Consider the following 19,663-nt stretch of genomic DNA (forward strand, 5'->3'; position numbering starts at 1 on the left):
GGCCCCGCCGCCAGCCCCGCCCGCGGCCCGGCAGCCCCCGCGGCACACGCGTTACCCTGGAGACGCCGCCGGGATGGAGCGGAGCGGGGCTGGGTGCGGGGCCACGGCCAGAGCGGGGCTGGGTGCGGGGCCACGGCCGGGATGGAGCGGAGCGGGGCTGGGTGCGGGGCCACGGCCAGAGCAGGGCTGGGTGCGAGGCCACGGCCGGGATGGAGCGGAGCGGGGCTGGGTGCGGGGCCATGGCCAGAGCGGGGCTGGGTGCGAGGCCACGGCCGGGATGGAGCGGAGCGGGGCTGGGTGCGGGGCCACGGCCAGAGCAGGGCTGGGTGCGGGGCCATGGCCAGAGCGGGGCTGGGTGCGAGGCCACGGCCGGGATGGAGCGGAGCGGGGCCAGGTGCGGGGTCACGGCCGGGATGGAGCGGAGCGGGGCCGGGTGCGGGGCCAGGCGGGACAGCACAGCGCGGTTTCCTCCCGCACATCCCCCCTCGCGGTCGGGCCCCGCAGAATCGTCTCTCTGAAGAGCCGGGACGGTGTGTGGCGGCGGCTGCGGGGACGGAGGTGCCGGGGCTGGCGGGAGGCGGCCGCCCTTCGGCCAGGCCCCTCTCGCCGTATCTGACGTGTGCGCAGTTGTATTAAGTCCCTTCGGGACAGGCTGCTCCGCCGTGGGCAGCCGCGCCGAGGCCGCTGCGTGTGGCTGACGGGGGGTTTGTGTCGAAGGGAATCGGACGCGCCGGGCAGCGCCGAGCCCATGGCGATGCGGACGCTGCCGGGGACCCCGGCGCCCGTGCCGACAGCAGCCGGGCGGCTCCGCCAACACGCCGCCGGAAAATCAGGTAAGAAACAGCCTGGTTCAACGGAGAGGTTGCTCGGTTGCATCCTCAACTGTCCCCACACCCCACCGTCTTTCATAGAAGACACGACTTTGCGGTTTCCCAGAGGTCGTTCTGGCAGCAGCAGCAGCCCCCAGGAACCCCCCTCTGTAGTCTGCTCACTAATGCCGGGTCCCCTCTCTGCACACCTCTGAGTGCTGTTGGGCGGGAGGGAGCGCTCAGCTGGCAGCACAAACCGTGGTGTATTCCTCTGAGGTACTGCCAAGGCCTCAGTATCAAGCTTTTTTCTCCTCCTCGTCTGAGCCATCTCAGCACATGGTCAAATAAGCATCTCGCTGCATCGCCTGCTGCCAGCACCGTGCCCACAAAGCACAGCACACGGGCAGAGTACTGGGGAGAGTGTGTGTGCAGGTCCGTGCTGACAGCAAGGGGCTGGGCACAGCCCACCATAGACAAAGCCCTCTGGAAATGCACAGTGAATGTGCTTGCAGGAGAAAAACATGGAAGGCTTTGTGCTTGGGGAGGAGCTGCACGAGTCCTTGGGATGACTCTCACTGTGACGAAGTGCAGAACCACCAAACCTGAGCCAGTGGTAAATCATCTGCCTGTGTTGGGATGCAGCTGCCCGAGAGCCAAAAGGAGCTGCAGTGCCTGTTAGGGGGGTAGAGTGAGAGCGTGGGAGCATCCCCCAATGCCACAGAGCCATGCAGAGCTGCCCTGGGGCACTCTGCGCTCCCCAAAGGCCCTTCTCAGGTGGTGTTTATGATCCATTGCTCTCTGGGGCACAACTTGCTTGCAGAGGGTGACAGCTATACATCTTTGAACTTTAATTTCATAAAACAAAGCCCAAGGAAACTAGGAGCCACATCATTCAGCCTTCCAAAAGCACGGGTGGTGCCCAGAGCATCACTTTCTGCCCTCCCTCGTGGGCACGTTCCCGAGCTGTGGGTCCCCCTGCAGCCCTGGGGCTGCTGGGATCTTTGCCCTGTCCTTTTAAAACACACATTCTTGGGGTTTTTTTTATGCTTTCAAAGAGTAGGACTTAGGAAGGATTTGGTATTTCAGCCTGCCTGAAGTTTCATCTGGCTGAACATTTCCTGGAAAGCAGAACAAGCTTACTTAGGACAAGGCAAATTGTGTCTTGTTTGGACAAGAACTAGGAGGAATGTGCTTAATTCGCCTGAAGGGGAGGCTGTGGCTGCTGGCCCTGCTGAAGCTCAAACAAAAGGCAATGAACATGGGACTGCAGACAGTTGTGCCCAAGATGGCTGGATGTGGGTAGCATTGCCTGTTGAGAGCAAACTGGGGACTGCTGAGGGCAGGGATGGAGACTTGGTCATCAGAGATGCTTCTTGTCACCCCAAAAGCAAGAAAACCCCCTTCATTGCACTCAGGCAGCATGGACTGCACTTGGGAATGAGAACAAACTTCAGTCACTCTGCAGCTCACTCTTCGCAGGACAGGAGAGGCTGGAAATGTGTCAGAGGATAATGCAGTGTTAGGTCAGTGCCTCAAGTCCCCGGCCCTGAGCAATAAGCTGTCTTTAGCGGGATGCTTTCGTTCAGTCCTGACCCCACGCCCGTGCCCAGCCGCAGTCCCTCGGGCAGCTGGGAAGGGTGACACGCAGGGCCAGGCTTGGCAGGAAGGAGCAATGTGGCACAGGCAGTGTGGCTGGAGGTGCAGGCTGGTGTGCTGGAAAGGGAACAAACCCAGTATCTCTAGAACATAAGCTGGGCACACAGCCCTGCTGTTTGTAACTCTCATCATCGCTGTCACTCGCAGCCCCGTCGGAAGAGTCTTGCGACTTGGCTGTTCTGTGTGACATGGAGGTAAGGACTCAGCAGCCTGCACAGATACATTCTACACTTAATGTTCTCACCCTGAGCAAAGGTATGACTCCACAATCTGTTGTTATTTTCCACTTTGAGTTCAAGGAAGATTTTGTGAAGCTGTTCAAGAAGTGTCTGCACACGCTCCCCTCCGTTGGCCCTCCGTCGCTCCTGGCCCGCAGAGCCGGGCTGTCCCGGCAGAGCCTCTGTGCTGAGGTGAGCCAGGGCTGGCTGCTCCCTCCTCTGCAGCTGCTGTCATTGATTTTAATTCCTATGATTCCTGGGTGGGAAAAATAACAATAATGTCCTTTGTCAAGCCAGTGCAGGAGCTCCTTTGTGAAAGGGCTTTTGGAATGATGCGTGTTGTGCACACCTGAACAGCAAGAGGCCCTGCAGCTCCTCTGCCACATCCTCTGCTGAGAATCTCCCAGTAGAATGTTTTGCCCTTTGGCTAGAACAGTGATACAAAATGTATAAATTTCTAAGTACCAGGTACAGTCAAAGAATAGAGGCAGGGCCTGGAGTTCCCTGTAACTGTTAGCAAAGTCATCACAGAGAGTTAACCCTAGGCATGAGGTGGGGAGCAAAGCAATGTCCGTGACTATGCTGCAGAGATGCCAGGTGTTCCATATTGATATGTCCAGAAAAGGATGTGAATGAAAGCAAGCACTGAACAGGCAGTGCAAGAACTGAGCAGCACAGCTCTGGGGCTGCAGCTGCCATCTCCCAGCAGTGCTGAGCTGCCCCCAGACCAGGGGCATCCCACACAGAGCTCTGCACCTTCTGATACTCCAAGTGTGTTTTCAAAACATAGGTATTTCTCTCAGAATATCTGGTATCCATCCTCAAAATATATCCTGCAGCAGCCCTGAATGGCATCTGGTCAAATGTGCTCAGTTCTTTTGTCAACAGATCTGCTGGTGGTTCCTCATGAAATGCCCCACAGATTTTCCTATGATCAACAGCACAACAATGCAGGAACATTTTCTCTCCAAAACCCCAAGCAGTGTACTTGCAAGGGTTAATGCATCAGAGTGCTCAGTGTTCTGCGTGCTCTGAAGCTTTCCTTGGGAATGAGTCTCCTACATACCATAGTCATTCCATTTCTTGGAGGGTTTTACTCTGCTTAATGCAGATCAGCTTTCCTTTTTGGGGGTTTCCTGAGCCTAATGTTTTGAGCCAGATCGTTCCAAGGTATCACAGGTCTGGTTTAACTGCTCTGACTCTGCATTTTGAGCAGAGCCTCTTCCCCAAAAGAAGCCATGGATTTGCACACTGCTATTTCTGTCCTCCCTCATGCTCTCTCCCACGTCTGCCTCAGACTGAAGAGGACTCTGCTCCAAGGTGCGAGTACTGTGGCAGTCTGCTGAAGCCCTTCCCTTCCTCCGGAGATGTTTCCCCCCAGTCACAGGACTATGAATCAGTAAGCTGGTGGGGAGGGTCAGCAGAGTTTGCTGAGGTGAGAGGAGGCCCCCCTCATGGCACTGCTCTTCCACCCCTCAGAAATTCTGCTGTGAGCGCAACCGAGACCTCTACGAGTTCATCGTGAGCGAGAGGCAGCGCCGGGAGAGCAGCCGGCGCGGTGCCACTGCTGCCGGCCCCCACGGAGCCGGGGGGCTGCTGGCGGAGCAGAGCCTGGCCCGCAGGTACCGTCTGATGGCACAGGCAGGGCTGTGCAGGTGACTCCAGAGGGAGGAGGAGGGTTAAGGAAGTGAAACTGCAGCAGGAGGGAATGAAAGAAGAAAAAAATGTGCTTTAGGCAACACAAGCGGCTGATCTGTCTGAGCCCTCCTGGCATTTCTCTCAGGCTGCTGTCCAGTACAAGTACAGCACCAATTCCCCTGCCCACAGGCAGGCAGAGACAAAAACTGCAGCTGTGGGAGGGATAACATTTGGGTCTGGCCTGTCCCTCAGGTGCTGAAACAAAGCTTGAATTTGTATTTCTCTACTGTGACAATTTGGATTCCAACCTCCAGAGTCTCCACCAGCTTGACTTGTGCTGCACCATGTGACAGCAGGCCCAAAGCTTATCCAGATAGCTGATAGCTTATTCAGGTAGCTAAGCCTATGGCATAGGCTGAAGGAGAAGTAAATCAGCACACCTGGAACTAAACTGTTAGTTTCCTTGAAGATCCTTCACAGCCTGATGGTGTGAGTGCCTCACATTATGTGCAGAGCATAAACCCAAGCCAGCGTCAAAGGTGCCTGACGCTATATATAGGAAGAAAAGTGAAAATATTCATGGGGATCAGCTGTTTTCCTGATGCTGTGGGCAGCTCTCCTGCTCCTCTTTGTAAAATCTTGACACAAAACCCACGTCAGTGTTTAGCCATTGCAATCGCAGTCTGTTCACCGCAGCCTCTGCATGGGAGCGATTCCTTTTTGCTGTTATTGTTTGGCTGATATTCTGTTGCCTGTTATTTGCAATTAATCGAGAAAGCCAGGTTCAGAAGCTCGTGTTCCTGCAGCAAGGCCATCCAGTACTTGTGGCTCTCGCAGCAGGATCTATGGAAGGTCCATCAGGAAGGCTTTTGTTTTCCAGGCAGCAGGAGAGGCAAATGGCCAGACAGTTGGCTCTCCTGGCACCCGAGCCCACGCCTGCACCTAAAAGTGAGTGTGAGTCTCCTGATGTGTTTATTTGTGTCTTTCTTACAACAATGTTTTCAGGGGAATTGCTTGCTTCTATTGCTCTCTAACTGAACAGGAGGATTTATATAGTGACACGTCAGGTCCCTGTCAAGTGTGCAATCCCATTAAATTAGATACTGCCATGTTAAATAATCCCTCATGTGAAAAACTCCAAAGCAGTTACACTCTTGCTGCACACAGAAGATCTCCTTGCTGTGACACTGAGTACTTGCATCTAAACATTTCAGCCAAGATGCACAGAAATTGACCTTAGAGAGTAAGAAGCTGGCACACCTGGAGGTAGGACCTGCCCGAATGAAGGTGATCAGTGTTTTGCCTGATCAGGTGAATGCTCCACTGATTGCTAGCCCAGGCTCGGGATGGCTGAGCAGCCCCTTGGATCTAGCTATAAAATCAAAGGCATTTTGACTAGGAACAGCTGAACTAGATCTACAACATGGGCACATTTTCTCAGAGGATGACAGCAAGGGTTTCAGAGCATGGCCATGAATGCACTCCAAAGTCATTCCTTACTCACACAGAGGTGTATGGGCACATAATTTCAAAACCCACATCATTTTCATAACCCTGTTCTCTGGAATAGCCAAACACTTTGGACTGTCCTTGTTAGATAGGAAATACCCTGAGACAGACTCCTGGGATGGAGCATTTCATCCAGAAACGCCCAGTGCCCCAGCCACAGCCGCTCCACAGTGACACCAGCAGCCAGGATGGTGGCAGGGCCAGCCCGGCCCGCTGCTCACAACCCCTGCCCTGCTCCACAGCCTCCAGCCGGGGCAGCACCATTTCCTACCTGCTGTCCCAGGAGCCGCCGTCGCTGCGGGGCCGGACGCTGATGCCGAGCAGGGGGGCAGCGGAGCTCATGGAGGAGGAGGAGGAGGAGGAGGAGGAAGAGGAAGCACCCGGAGCTGTTTCCATCACAGGTGGGAAGGTGAGTGGATGCTGCCCGTTGGCTCTGCAGCGGCCTCTAAGAGCACTTGGGGCACAGCTCTCGTCCACTTGATCCTTTCCAATCTTAGGTGGCGAAGAACCAGTTGCTGCAGAAGTTCTACAAACACGGCGGGAAGTTCCTCACAGTGCTGCCGGACGGGTCGGCGCAGATATTGTATCCTTACGGGGTCGCTGGCCTGCACTAGGCCAGGGATGGAACTGTGATCTCCCGTCCCAGCCTGCCCTGTCACCTGCCCCACCACTCACACTCGCTTCACAGCTCAGAACAGCAGAGGAACTGTTTCCATCACTCTCGGTCTGAAGTTGTTCAGATCAGCCGGTGGCTTTGACGGATGGGCCCCTGTGTCTCTAACACTCTGAAACATTAGCATGTAATAACTGAGCAACCAGGCAAACAAAGGTTATGAACACACCTTATCTGCCGACAGCTACCCATCTGGCAACCTGGCAGTCACTGCTGTCCGGGAGAAGAGCCGCGCTGTGTGCATGGTGTGGGAGGACGAGGCGAGCGGCGCTGCACTGCGGGCGATGTTCCGGTCTGATGGCAGCGGCACCTGCTCTTACCCCAGCGGAGCCCTCTGGTATGGACATGTCCCTCACAGCTCTGCTCTCCGCTGTGCATTTTGCATTTCAAAGGTCACAAAACGGTGTTTTTGATGGCATTGACAAATTAACAGAAAGCTGGCAGCTCGTGGGCCCTGCTGTGGGTGCCTCTCGCAGAGTGCGGCTACCCCAGCTGTGTCTGGGGAACGAGGGACATTGTCTGTGGGAGCTGCGGGGTGCAGAGCTTTCCTCTTCCTCTCTTTTAGGATGAACATGAATATTCAGGGCGGGCAGTATCTGGATCAAGCTGGCAACAGAGTGAGAAGGTGGATGTGGCCAAGCAGCGTCACGTCATCAGGACCCCAGATCCCGCTGAGCCCCATCTTTATCTCCCTGAACCGGCACGTGGGGGTCAGGATCCTGGGCCAGGACAAGATCACGGTTTCCTTCCTTGCCATGGGGCAACAAGCAAAATTCAACGTGGGAATCAAAGTGCAGGTATTTCTCAAGCAGACGAGCTGCTCCACTCCCAGGGGTGGCTGGGGAAGCACCTCCACCCCATAGCGGGTGCTCCCTGTGTTGCCCCATGACCCTGCCCACCGAAGCAGTGAGCACAGCTGTGTCCCTGCTCAGTTCCCATGCAGACAGGGTGCTGCCAGCTCCGGCTCGCTGCTGCAGAGGGCAGGAAGCACTCCCAGGCAGGTCCCTGCTGCCCCTGGCTGCGTCCCTGAGCTTCACCCTGGCTCTGCTGTAGGGAGGCCAGGATCCATGTGGGCAGGGTGCATGGCAGCTCCCTTCCTGCACAGGCCTCTGGCACAGGGGCAGGTTTGTCTGCTGGAGGAGCTCCAGGCCCCATCCCACTCCGCTGACACCGTTTGCCCCGGTCTGCAGGGCAGTGATGCTGGCCGGCTGCCGCCCCGCGCCCCGCTGGACCCCGATGAGCTGCTGCTGCTGGCCTTCAGGGTGAGGATCCTGTGCCTCTTACACAGGCTGCAGGGATGCCTGAACTTCCCTTCTCATGACCACTGGGACAAAATCAAGCCTCCAGCATACCTCATCACTCAGACTTTAAAGGTCCTGCAGCTTTGCACAACCTCTGACGTAAGCGAGGAGCTGCGCAGCTTGGTCAGGGCAATAGTGAACACCCAGTTCTGAGCAGCACGTGTGGTGTGCAGTCAGAGCGAGGCAGCCACTCCCCACGCCGCACCCGCACCCACCCAGCGAGGTGTCACCTGCAGCCCTGCCCTGCCGTGCCACAGACAACAGGGCAGCCCCCGGCCCTTCTGCACGGCGCCTCTCCTGAGGCTGCCCTACCCCACGGCGCCTGTCTCGGCATGAGCGGGGCTGTGGGACAGGCGGTACCAGAGCACATCTCCTTGTCAGCCCACGCTCAAGGACATCTTGGCCACGGAGGCACAGAGACGGGCTCTGCTCAGGGTAGAGTCCATCCGTGCTTGATGTCAGTGCATGGCAACTGTATGAGCAGCCACCCTTCCATCTCCTGGCAGAAACCAGCCCAGGATCACCTGTGGAAATGGCACAAACGTAAAGGCAGAGCACAGCCCAGTCACAGCCTGTGAGGGGTACACAGGGAGGGGGCACCGGCTCCCAGGTGACCCGCAGAGCCAGGGCTCTGTGGAGTCAGTGCCCCTGCCAGGACACGGCACCAGTGGGATGCCCAGATGTCCCTGGCACAGGCGCTGGTGGCAGCTCAGCCTGCTGCAGGTACGTGGCACAGTGGTTCCCACACAGATAAAAGCCCAGAGTTTCTCCAGAGCAACCAGACTCACCACCTTGGTGGTGTCTGCATGGATGCCAGGGACAGAAGGCTGTTTATGTGCAGGACAGAGAGCGGAGGAGCCGCTGATGCAGCGGGAAGGCTCTGCTGGCCCGGGCACGCTGCGTGTCCCTCCTGCCACGGGCCCGGCGGTGGTGGGAACAGCTCGGGCAGTGCCAGGGCACGGAGCCCTCATGACCCACGTGCCTCGGGCTGGCCCCCACCCCAGCTCCCCACGGTCCGGATATGGGAGGCCAGGGCTGTCACCTGCCCCTTCACCCGGCACCGCAGCAGCTTTGCCAGCTGGCCCCGGATGTCTTTGCTGTGCAGGGCATAGATGAAGGGGTTGATGAGGGAGTTGGTCTCGCCCAACAGGAACAAGGCGTCCTTGAGCGGGCCGGCCAGGTTGCAGGAGCCGCAGGCAGCCTCCACGGTGCCCCCCACCATGTAGGGGCCCCAGGAGAGGCTGAAGCCGACGAGGACGATGAGCACAGTCCGCAGCCCCTTGAAGCGGCGCGGGCGGGCGCGGAGGGGCCCGGTGCGGGCAGAGGCGCGCCGCAGCCGCTTGTGCTGCATGTAGGCGACGCAGCCCACCGAGACGTGCAGGAACACCAGCGCCAGCAGCGACGGCGCGAAGATGCCGAGGCAGATGATGTACAGGTACTCGTTCTTGGCCACGTACAGGACCCCGCAGTAGCCCGTGTAGTTGCCTCGCTGCAGGGAGGGCAAGATCAGAGGCAAGTAGCCGAAAAGGAAGGAGAGCAGCCAGAGGACAAGAAGGGAGAGGACCATGGGTGTTTTCTTCAGAAGGGTGGGGTAGGAGAGCGGCAGCATCACCGCCAGGTACCTGTCCAGGGAGATGAGGAGCAGTGTCAGGATGGAGCCGATGCAGGGAGTCATGCTCATGGCCAATCGCAGGAGGCAGAAGGACCTGCTGTGGTCAAAATTCCTGCTGAGGACATTGTCCAGCACCTCGGTGATGCACATCACACCCACCAGCAGGTCGGCCGTGGCCAGGTTGAGGATGTAGACGTAGCTGGTGCCTGGCTGCTTCCTCATCAGCTGGTAGACGGCCACGATCACCAGCACGTTGGCCGGGGGGATGAGGCAGCTCAGGAGCGAGTGCAGCACGGCGTACAGGAGGCTGACCATCTTCCCTGGCAAGGATGGTTGAAAGAGATGCCCAGGAAAACTTGCCTGCAGCACAGAAAGGCCCCACCATGAGGAGTTGTGTGCCTGAGACCGAGAGATGGGACACAAGTGCCCCAGATCCTTCAGTTGCAGCCTGAGGCCAGAAGCATTTCAGTCAGTCCTTTAAGGGGCTCCTTGTCCATCCCAGGATGTGGCAGCTGGCGTTCCCAGGGTCGCTGGTGGTTTTTCCAGGGCTCTTGGCTTCCACCCTACCCATCTGATTTTGCTCCATGCCTGCAGGGGTGTTCTGAGATGCAAAAGAGCCAAAAGTCCTCACCTGCATGCACCTGGCAGGAACTGGCGCAGAGTGAACACAGGCAAGGTAGGAGCTCAGCACCTGTGCTGGCTCTGAGCACAGAGCAATGTGCAGCGGCAGGAACAGCTTCACTGAACCACGATGAATCAAGCAGCCAGCAAGGATGGGAAACCACGCTCCTCCCAGCAGGCAGTGCCCACTCCTCCCAGCAGCACCAGGCTCAGAGCACTGCCTCAGGGGTGGAGGAGGGTGTGGGGTTGAGTGAACAACTCTGCATTATCTCTGTGCTGCCATGTACAGCATCCCACATGGAGACACCTCACAGCCTCCCAACCCTGCTCATGGATGGAAGCATGTGGGGAAGGGGAAAGTCCCTCCTTGGGCCCAGGACAGCCAGGGCACAGCAAGGCAGCCTGTTCATATAGCCAGGGCACAACCAGAAAGCCTGTCCACACAGCCAGGGCACAGCCAGCCTGTCCACACAACCAGGGAGGGCACAACCAGCCTGTCCACGCATCCAGGGCACAGCCAGGGCACAGCTGGGTGATGCTGTGATGGCCAGTGTGGACAATGTTACAGGTGGATCTGCCGAGGCCACAGGGACATTGGGGATAGCTGGGGACCAGGGTGATGCTCACAGGGCTCCTCCCTGCCCCCCCCCCCTTTATCATGTTCTGGGCACAGGTCAGCAAACACGTACAAAAGCAGCTTTTCCTCCATGCAGCCGTAACCACCACAGCAGCGGAAGTTGCACAGTAAATGAGTCCAGAAAAATTACATCCAGTTTATGCTCTGGATAAACATACTCTATTCATTAAGCTGACTTTTATTACAGAGTTAAAGTGTAAGCCCACAAGCACAATGGCCCTGCTAATGGCACTGCAAACACCACCTGGGAGGCTGGTGCCTGGCTGTAGCCAGGCAGCTGGAGCCCTGGCCTCGCGCTGCGCTCCACAGGCTGCCTGGGCACAGGGCCCTGGGGGAAGGGGAGATGGCCATGGAGCAACTGGGGTTCAGACTCACACCAGTGCCCATGACACACTCGTGTGCTGAGACACCCAGGACCACCCTGCCCCGGCTGCCTTCCCCACATGGGACCGACCCTCTGCAGCTCAGGCCCAAGGAGAAACCCCTTCAGGGTGTGAGAATACACAGAGGGCCCCAAAAGCCCTGTGCTGAGTACTTCTGGAGGCTGGGAGGCAAGAGAGGGTGAACAGCATGTGCTCACCCTTGGCACTGGCAGAGACAGGCTGCCAGGCATGAGATGCCTGTGTGCTGGACTGCCCAGCTGAGCCTGACTCCAGGAAGCATCATTTTGGAGAAGAACACGTCTTCACGGAGGACCATGGAGGCAGCAGTTGGTGTGTGCCAGCTGGTTACAGGAAGGCTGGTAGGCATCGCTGCCTTTAATGACCATCAGGGTTCAGCATTTGCATTTTATTGTTCCATTTGGAAGTACTCCACAAACAGCAACCACAGGGCCTGGCCCAGCCTGAAACCACCTCAGCTCAGCACCACAGCCCCCAGTGACTGCCGACAAGACTGAAACACAGCCCAGCCTCTGCCTGCTCCTGCAACAGGCTCCTGCTACACTGAAGGGAACACCAGCAAGGTTTCCACACACCAGACTCTAACCCACTCATCAACCATTGCACTTGGAGAGGAGACAGGGAACATGGGTCAGCAGAGATGGGGCCAGAGACAGCCCTGGGAACGCTCTCCCTTTCCAGAGCCCTGCCCAGGAACGCTCCCCTCAGCCAGAGCCCTGCCCGGGAACACTCCTCTCAGCCAGAGCCCTGCCCGGGAACACTCCTCTCAGCCAGAGCCCTGCCCGGGAACACTCCTCTCAGCCAGAGCCCTGCCCGGGAACACTCCTCTCAGCCAGAGCCCTGCCCAGGAACGCTCCCCTCAGCCAGAGCCCTGCCCGGGAACACTCCTCTCAGCCAGAGCCCTGCCCGGGAACGCTCCCCTCAGCCAGAGCCCTGCCCGGGAACAATCTCCCTTTCCAGAGCCCTGCCTGGGAACACTCCCCTCAGCCAGAGCTCTGCCCAGGAACACTCCTCTCAGCCAGAGCCCTGCCCGGGAACGCTCCTCTCAGCCAGAGCCCTGCCCGGGAACGCTCCTCTCAGCCAGAGCCCTGCCCGGGAACGCTCCTCTCAGCCAGAGCCCTGCCCGGGAACGCTCCTCTCAGCCAGAGCCCTGCCTGGGAACACTCCTCTCAGCCAGAGCCCTACCCGGGAACACTCCCCTCAGCCAGAGCCCTGCCTGGGAACACTCCTCTCAGCCAGAGCCCTGCCCGGGAGCTGCTTGGTGCCGCAGTGCCTGTGCTCCCACAGCAGCCCAGCTTAGAGGGAATGGGCACGGGGGGCTGTGGGGGTTTAGACAAGACAAACACAGGATCAGTGACTTTGGAAAGCAGGCTTTTTATGAGTTTCTCAAACGCAGTTCCAAGAATACCTGTCAGTGACTCAAAGCAATTTGTTCACACAGTCAACGAACTGTCTCCATCAGCTTCCCCGGCCTGTCAGAAGTCCCAGCTCCTCATCTCCTCAGAGCGGCCAAGGGAAACCCTCTTGAGCTGCTGGCCAACACTACTGAGAGAGCAGCTGGTCTTAATTGTTACTAAGTTCACAAAGCAATGTAACTACTCTGCAGATAGTTTGTTTATATAATTTAGTACATAACGCACTGCTTGACTCTGCCACATACTGTGAAAAATATACAAGCCTGCTCTAACCACACCCCAGATGCCTGACAGACAGCTGCCAATCCCTCAGCAGCTTAGGACAACACCAGACACTCCCGTAACTTCATTTTAAACTACAAAAAGAACATAAATTCATATAAAATACAACAGATTAAACAAACTGTTTTCTTTTTTTCCCGAGGAACAAACAGGTATGAACTGAAAGGGCCACTGCGTGAAACACGGGTACAAAATAAGTTACAATTAGTAATGCCGGGCTCGCCAGGCAGGGCCTGGCCCAATGGAATCTTAAAAAAACTATACAGTATTATTGCACTCCGGGACTGTGCAGTGTCGGGGTCGCCAGCACTGAAAAGGCTCTTCCATTAAGTTTTCTTTCAGGAGGCAGAACGTGGCTGCGAGAGAAGCATCTGGTCTGCACCAACAGCTCGCTGTCTTCGGCGCAGGCCTTCATGGGCCCGAGCCACGCCGCCCTGGGAACCACCGCTTAATGCCTGCGGGAAGACAGCGGTGTCACAGCCCGGCAGCGCTGGCACCCAGCACCACGGGGCCGGCCCCCGCCGCGCCCCCTCGCCGGGGAGGCCGAGCCCCGCCACAGAACGCTGCTGTGAGCTCCTCTGGGCAGCTGCCCACTGCTGCGGGCATCACGTAGAAGTGACGTCAATCTACTCTGCAACACGTACTGCCCCAGACCCTCCAAATCCATCCCCAGAACACACCGGGGGTCTGGAAGCCCACGGGAAACATCACACTTGGCAACACTAAGCAAGGCACATCTTACAAGTAGGGAACAACTGAAGTCAGGATTGAGATGACTTTTGCTACGTGACTAGGACAAGCCAGAACTAATGGAACACAAAGGACATAACTGCAGGAGTCAAGTCAGCTGCTTCTCACACTCCCGGCACAAGGACTACGAGCCTCAGGAAGCCACTGGAATGGGGGGTGGTGGGGCCACTGGCAGGCACGAGTGCTCTGGCACCTGCACATGAGGGCTCTGGCACTGGCACATGGGGGCTGTGGCATTGGCACACATGCAGACCTTTTGCTCCCAAGAGTCATGGAGTAGGTGCAGAAGGTTAATCAGTACAGCAGACCGACGGGAGCAGGAGAACGTCCTGCTTTTTAGGATCATGCAATTCAATTAGGTTACAAGCTGTAGAGAAATGCTTTGCACACAGATCACTTTAAGACACACAATGCAGCATCTTTTCTGATCTCTGCACAATGCAGCTCACTAACATAAGGCCTTCTGCATGCAGGAATAGATCTTTTTCTGCCCAAAGGAACGTCAACTTCCAGTTCTGGAACAGGTAGGGGACACCCTCAAACCTGAACCTCCCACCACGAGAGCACCTGTAAAATCCTACATGCCAACTTACAGAGCCACGACAGCTGGCTCTCCAGTAACATTCTTAAATGAACCACTGGACAGTCAATGCTCAACCCGCCAACACCCGATTCGACAGACAGCTGGTGACTGCAAGGAGACTTACAAGAAGTTTCAGTGCTGATAGATGGGGCTATGACCGATGATGGGGCATTGACTCCATGTGCACGTTGAGCTTCATTTCATTATCGAGAATTTGTACAAGCTGCTGCATGGAAGGGAGGTGGCCAGACTCCAGCTTAGACCACACTGGAACATCTACCACGGAAGACACAGAGGGGAGAGAAGCACCATTACATTGACAGAGCCAGGAAGTCTCATTAGTCTTCATCTCACTCTGTCCAACGTCTAAGGCTGAACCTCAAAAGCTCTGCTCAACAAGATCTGGCTTGGAAGGTTCCATTCAAAGCAGCTGCAGTCACATTTCCACACACACCCCAAAATATTACAAGCAGCACAGTCCATAATTTTTTTAGAGTAAACGTTAATTTCTGATGTTGACAAATACTCCCTCAAATACCCCACACTGCTACAGCACTTGATGAACCCACGCTGAAAAACACACTTGCTGTCACACACATAAATCAAAAGCCAGACTGGAGCCACGCTGTCCCAAAACAAACCAGAGACACAACTGCTCACCCCTGGGAAGGCTCTGCTGCCAGTTCTGATCTGAGAATTCAGACTAAGGGTGCACCGAGCTGGGCTACTCTGATGTAATACAGTCGGTCTGTAAATCCAGTCAGCTCTGCAGTGTGAGCCTTAAGGCACCCTGCACAGTCATCAGCTGGGCTTATGAAGCACAGAGCTGCATTACATACTCAGAGCTTGGAAAATTCTGTACTCCATCAAGCTTATATAATCCTTAAAACTACAAAATTACTTGAAGGCAAAAGGTCCACAACCAACCTGTCAGGACAGCAACAGATTCAATAGGAATGTGAGGCTAAACCACAGGAAAGCACCTACTGAACTGGAAAGCACACTTCCCTGGCTGGTCACGTCTGTCTTAATGCACATCACGTGCAAAGAAAGAATAAATACAGCTACTCCAAGTGACCAAAGCATTCCTCTGAACAAGCTTTCACAAAGCTGTTTTAAGACGTATGTAACTGGCATCTGTACAAACAGCTGTCTAAGACCTATCTGACATTCATCATTAATTGTGATACATAACATCTACAGCTTCAAAACGGACAGCAATTACCCATTCCACCACATTCTGAAGCACACATTTCATGGCATCACCCCTCCTCCCCACACAACAGCACTCACAACACGACGAGACTCCCGTGAACAGAAACCCTCAGCTCACCATTCAGAGTTATCTCAAATGCACCCGTTGACATACATTGATTCTCAATCATGTTGCTCAGGAAGAAGACCATCATACAAGCATAAACCTAGAAGAGAACAGAGAAAATCCCAGATACTTCAGCCACGGCAGCCACAGCTTATTTTACTCATTCACTCTTCACACATGCTGGAGGTTTGCAGGTGTCTTTGAATTCCCCTCTGCAAGTTACCAGCTAATCTCCCAATCACACCTCATCTCACTCTCTTTTGAAAGGCTGTGCACACTGCCTTCCCTAGACAGGTATCAAAAAGGCTCTGGAACCACCCAGCTCACCACCCCAGTCCAACCCAAGCTCCACTCTCCCACTCCTCTCCTCCACAGCCCCACTGGCACGGCACCGAGGGCACAGGAGACACTGCAGCCTGTGTGCACCCCACTGGGCACGGAGCAGGACCCACCACAGCAGGCAGCTCAGGCTGAGGAGCTGTGCAGCAGCACCACCTATAAAGGTTAATAAACTCATACATCCTCAGCAGAATAAACCTGGAATAAGGACACTATACAGCAGAGCACAACAGCAGGAATCTGTTCACACCGTCAGTGCTGAATCACAGGGATATCCATCCCACACGCCCCAGGATGTTCTGCAAGAACACCCACAGAACTTCAGCTTCATTCTTCTAACCACCATCTAACTGCAGGCCTGATCTATTAAAAGTCTGATGAAAAGAGTAACTGCAAAATTGTTATGAGACAATAGGAGAGGGAAGCTGTCATTTTAATACCAAGGACATTGGCTTGAAACTCGTCTCTCAGCCCTAAAATATAAAAGTCTTTTATACTCTCTGTGAGTACCATTCACCTCAGCTGTCCCTCTGCAGCAGCACCAGCCTGGAAACAGAGGTGCTGAAAAGCAGATCTGGGTCTGAAAGAACATGAAGCACTGCTATTAAGAACAATTATGCTACTGTAAAATTCCTAAGGGTATTTAGTGACAGAAGCCGAAAGGCTCTGCTGTGGCTGCAGCGTGTGAAAGCTCAGTCAGCAAGAGCTGTGAAGTACTCCCAGAGCACACTCACCCACACTCACCCCACTTTTTCAGAACAAAAGAAGAAAATATCAGTTTACCTTATTTTCTTGGCCCCACTGCCAGATGCTTGGAGCTTGCATGCCAAAGAAAGCAAAGGGATCCTTGCCAACGATTATTAAGCCTATTAACACTAGTTTGAAGACAGACAGGAAGGATGCTATGTGCCTGTCAAAAGACAACACATAGAAGTGACTTAGAAGGTTCACTTCAGCACCACATAGCTATCACTCACCTCATCAGAAGAACTGTGATACAACAAAATGTTTTGGGGGAAATATAGACCTTTGCACGTATGTTTATATATAAAGAAAAGCAAGACCTACCCACAAAGCCAGGCACCCTCGGAAGGACACCCTGCAGGCAGGTTTGGCTTTTTGTTCCTAAGCAGACCTCTGACAGAAATTTGCTCTCAACTCATACATGTCTGAACTGGGTAATACATTCAGTTTCTTAAGTTGTTCCATATTAGAGACACATGTTTAATTGACGTGCACTAATTCCTTGTAATGCATTTTCCCAGCAGGTGCAGAAAACACCAGCGTTTCATGAGGATTAAACCTATCACTGGAGAGCAACTTAACACTGAGGGATCCGCTCTTGTAGCATTCTTACCCTTGTAATTATTACAGTAATTAGGACAAGAAGCGGTTCAAAAGCCGGCGCAGCAGCTATGGCATCACCCTCCAATATGTACAGTCTGTGGGGGTTTAACTTATAGGAACAACACTGCTGTTGTTTTGTCTTCTTGCCAAAGTGTCTGTGCTCCCCTGAGCACCCCACGCTCCAGGCATGGTGAAGGACATCTGAGGAGTCTCTCAATGAGGTGAGCTCTTCCCTGACTCAGATGCAAACAAACCCTCTGCACCCTCAACCTGTCAGAGCGGTTGGTCACACAGCACATCACCCTGTGCAACGAGCGTCAATGTGTGTCCAGATCCTCAGGAAGAACAGCTGGTAAAATTCACTGTGCAAATGGTTAATCATGTAACTTCCCACTGGCTGGAACACAACAGGCTTCACCACACAGATACTCAGGGGGCAATGGCTGTGTGGAAAAACCAGGTGGCTGGCTGGAAGGGAAAAGATAACCCAGCTCGTATGCAATTGTAAAGTGTAGATGCACACGGCTCCCTGTGCCAAGCACACATCCTGGACAACACATTAATACTGCTGGCCCCGTGCTTACCTATATATTGGTTGAGGAAGGTAGTTCTCCCCTTCGATCCGGATGTCTGGGTACCGCTGGCTGATGACCCGCATGTACTCCTCAAACACCCGTCTGTAGCCTCAGGAGACACTAAACGCAGACAGGGATGTCACCCAAACTGCAGTGCTGGGAGTTAAAGTCACCACACCGCCACTGCTCATAACCCACCCAGCTGAAAATAAAACTAGAACACTTCATGACAAAGGAACAAACTGATCTGCAGCCCCATGACACGCCAAAGGGCCCAGTGGCTGCCTCGGCACTCGCTTCTGCTCAAAGCGTCTTTCCTGTCCTAGCACAGACGCAGCATTAAGCCCCTGAGCAATGAATTTACGCCAGTAAGAAACCAAAACACATCAAGTTAAAGTCAGCGTGAGCATCTCCTTGTTCTGTGTTCAGAAAAACCCCACAGTTCCACAACATGTCGGTTTAGTTCCTCACTAGTTCACTGTGAGGGGTGCAGGAACAGGGGTGAGGGAGCCCTGGCACAGGCTGCCCTGGGGAATTGTGGAGTCCTCACAACGCGCCTGGATGCGTTCCTGTGTGACTTGATCTAGGTGGACCTCTTTGTGCAGGAGAGTTGGACTGGATGATCTCTAAAGGTCCCTTCCAACGCCCACCATGCTGTGATTCAATGAAATGTAACTCTTCCTGTGACTGCCCACACACAGGTAACGTTGCCTTCAGTTACCTCTGTAAGGGGATCACCCGATTAACTGCAGAAGAGTTAAACATTACAGCGCTGCACTTTGCCTCGCACTTCTGCCACATGCCTCTCTACTCACTCATTTACAACATCCTTTGGCCTCAGCTCACTGCAGAAGGAACCAAACCAAACAGCTTCTCCAGAGCATGCGTTCGGCAGCCTGCAGGGCACGACTGGACCCCGACCCCGCTCAGGATCCACAGCCGGGGGTCTCGCTGCCACGGCTCTGCCCGCCCTCACACGGCGGGAGCTGATTCAGAGCTCAGCCTTCTCCTTACAAACAAGCTCCGTGTGCTAGAGCTGCCTCACCCCGGCGTCGCTCTGCAGCTGACACCATCGCTAACAACCTGTGAGTAACACCAGGGTGCTCACCTCCCGCCCGGCACCAACAATCACTTAAAACAACGTTGAGTCCTCCGCAGCAAACCCGCGTTACGGCCTCTGCCCACACACCCATCCGTCCCAAGCACATCAGCTCATCGGGCCGCATCTTACACCGACCGCGCCCGCACCCAGCGTGCTGGCGCCGCCATTTCGGCGGAGCCGTCCCTGGAGCCCCGGCGCGCAGCAGCCCAGGCCACCGGGCAGCGGGGCCGGCCCCCGCCGCCGCGCTCCCGCCTCCCCGCCCCCGCCGCCGCGCCGGCCCGCCGCCGCCTCGCAGGCCCCGGCCGGGTGCGGCGGCCCGCGGCGCCTGGGCAGCGGGCGCGGCCCGTCCCGGGGCGCTTCCCGCGGCTCCCCCCAGGCCCCACACGAGGCGCGGCCCCCGCGGCGCGCACGGCGCGGGGAGGCGGGAGGCGGCCGGCGCGGGCCCGGCCGGCGCCGCCATCTTGGCGAGCGGCCTCACCAGATCTGGAACTTGAGCAGCGGCCCGGTGGCGTAGGCCATGCGCAGCCTCTTGGCCGGCAGCCCGCCCGGCTCGGCCGCGCCGCCGCCCGCCGCCGCCAGCGCCGCCAGCAGCAGCAGCCGCAGCCCCGCCGCCCGCATGTCGCCGCCGCCGCAACAGCCCCGACACAAGGTCAGGCGCGCCGCCCCGCGCAGGCGCGGCTCCCGCAGCCCCGCCCCGCCCCGCCCCCGCCGCGCCGGGACCACGGCGCCCCGGCACAGGCCCACACGGACCGGCACGGCGAAAGCAGAACGGGAACCAAGGGAAATGAAACCCCCAGAGGCCAGAAGCCGCGTCGGGGTGAGCAGAGCGGCGGCAGGGGCTGGAGCTCCGCCCGCCCCGCACCCCGGGCTGCTG

At 56.2% G+C, this 19,663-nt stretch overlaps 3 protein-coding genes across 3 annotated transcripts; 1 reads left to right on the top strand and 2 right to left on the bottom strand.

The window, feature by feature from the left end:
• Nucleotides 1-73: 73 nt before the first annotated feature.
• On the top strand, nt 74-7,957 carry ERICH6 (glutamate rich 6). Its single transcript, XM_062005300.1, has 11 exons — nt 74-558; nt 628-833; nt 2,613-2,875; nt 3,981-4,062; nt 4,155-4,305; nt 5,202-5,269; nt 6,073-6,239; nt 6,328-6,413; nt 6,688-6,840; nt 7,069-7,300; nt 7,694-7,957. Exons 1-11 carry the CDS (start codon nt 74-76, stop codon nt 7,955-7,957), a joined length of 2,157 nt encoding a protein of 718 aa, XP_061861284.1.
• Nucleotides 7,958-8,703: 746 nt separating this feature from the next.
• On the bottom strand, nt 8,704-9,732 carry LOC133626496 (glucose-dependent insulinotropic receptor-like). Its single transcript, XM_062006251.1, has one exon. The coding sequence runs from the start codon at nt 9,729-9,731 to the stop codon at nt 8,772-8,774; it is 960 nt and encodes a 319-aa protein (XP_061862235.1). The 5' UTR covers nt 9,732; the 3' UTR covers nt 8,704-8,771.
• A 2,697-nt stretch (nt 9,733-12,429) lies between these two features.
• SELENOT (selenoprotein T) lies at nt 12,430-19,422 on the bottom strand. The gene is made up of 6 exons (XM_062005390.1): nt 19,268-19,422; nt 17,697-17,807; nt 16,549-16,675; nt 15,439-15,526; nt 14,230-14,381; nt 12,430-13,227 (listed from the first exon to the last, which is right to left on the bottom strand). The coding sequence occupies exons 1-5, from the start codon at nt 19,405-19,407 to the stop codon at nt 14,257-14,259; spliced, it is 591 nt and encodes a 196-aa protein (XP_061861374.1). The 5' UTR covers nt 19,408-19,422; the 3' UTR covers nt 12,430-13,227; nt 14,230-14,256.
• Between the last annotated feature and the right edge of the window lie 241 nt (nt 19,423-19,663).

The sequence above is a fragment of the Colius striatus genome, chromosome 12 (assembly GCF_028858725.1).
Source record: "Colius striatus isolate bColStr4 chromosome 12, bColStr4.1.hap1, whole genome shotgun sequence".
In the NCBI taxonomy this organism is placed as follows: Eukaryota; Metazoa; Chordata; class Aves; order Coliiformes; family Coliidae; genus Colius; species Colius striatus.

Excerpts from the sequence above, each read along its gene's own strand:
- ERICH6 (XM_062005300.1), top strand. The coding sequence starts at position 74 with ATGGAGCGGAGCGGGGCTGGGTGCGGGGCCACGGCCAGAGCGGGGCTG. Across the intron at positions 6,240-6,327 it reads TTTCCATCACAGGTGGGAAG|GTGGCGAAGAACCAGTTGCT; the intron begins GTGAGTGGATGC and ends TTCCAATCTTAG. Across the intron at positions 6,841-7,068 it reads TACCCCAGCGGAGCCCTCTG|GATGAACATGAATATTCAGG; the intron begins GTATGGACATGT and ends CCTCTCTTTTAG.
- LOC133626496 (XM_062006251.1), bottom strand. The coding sequence starts at position 9,731 with ATGGTCAGCCTCCTGTACGCCGTGCTGCACTCGCTCCTGAGCTGCCTC.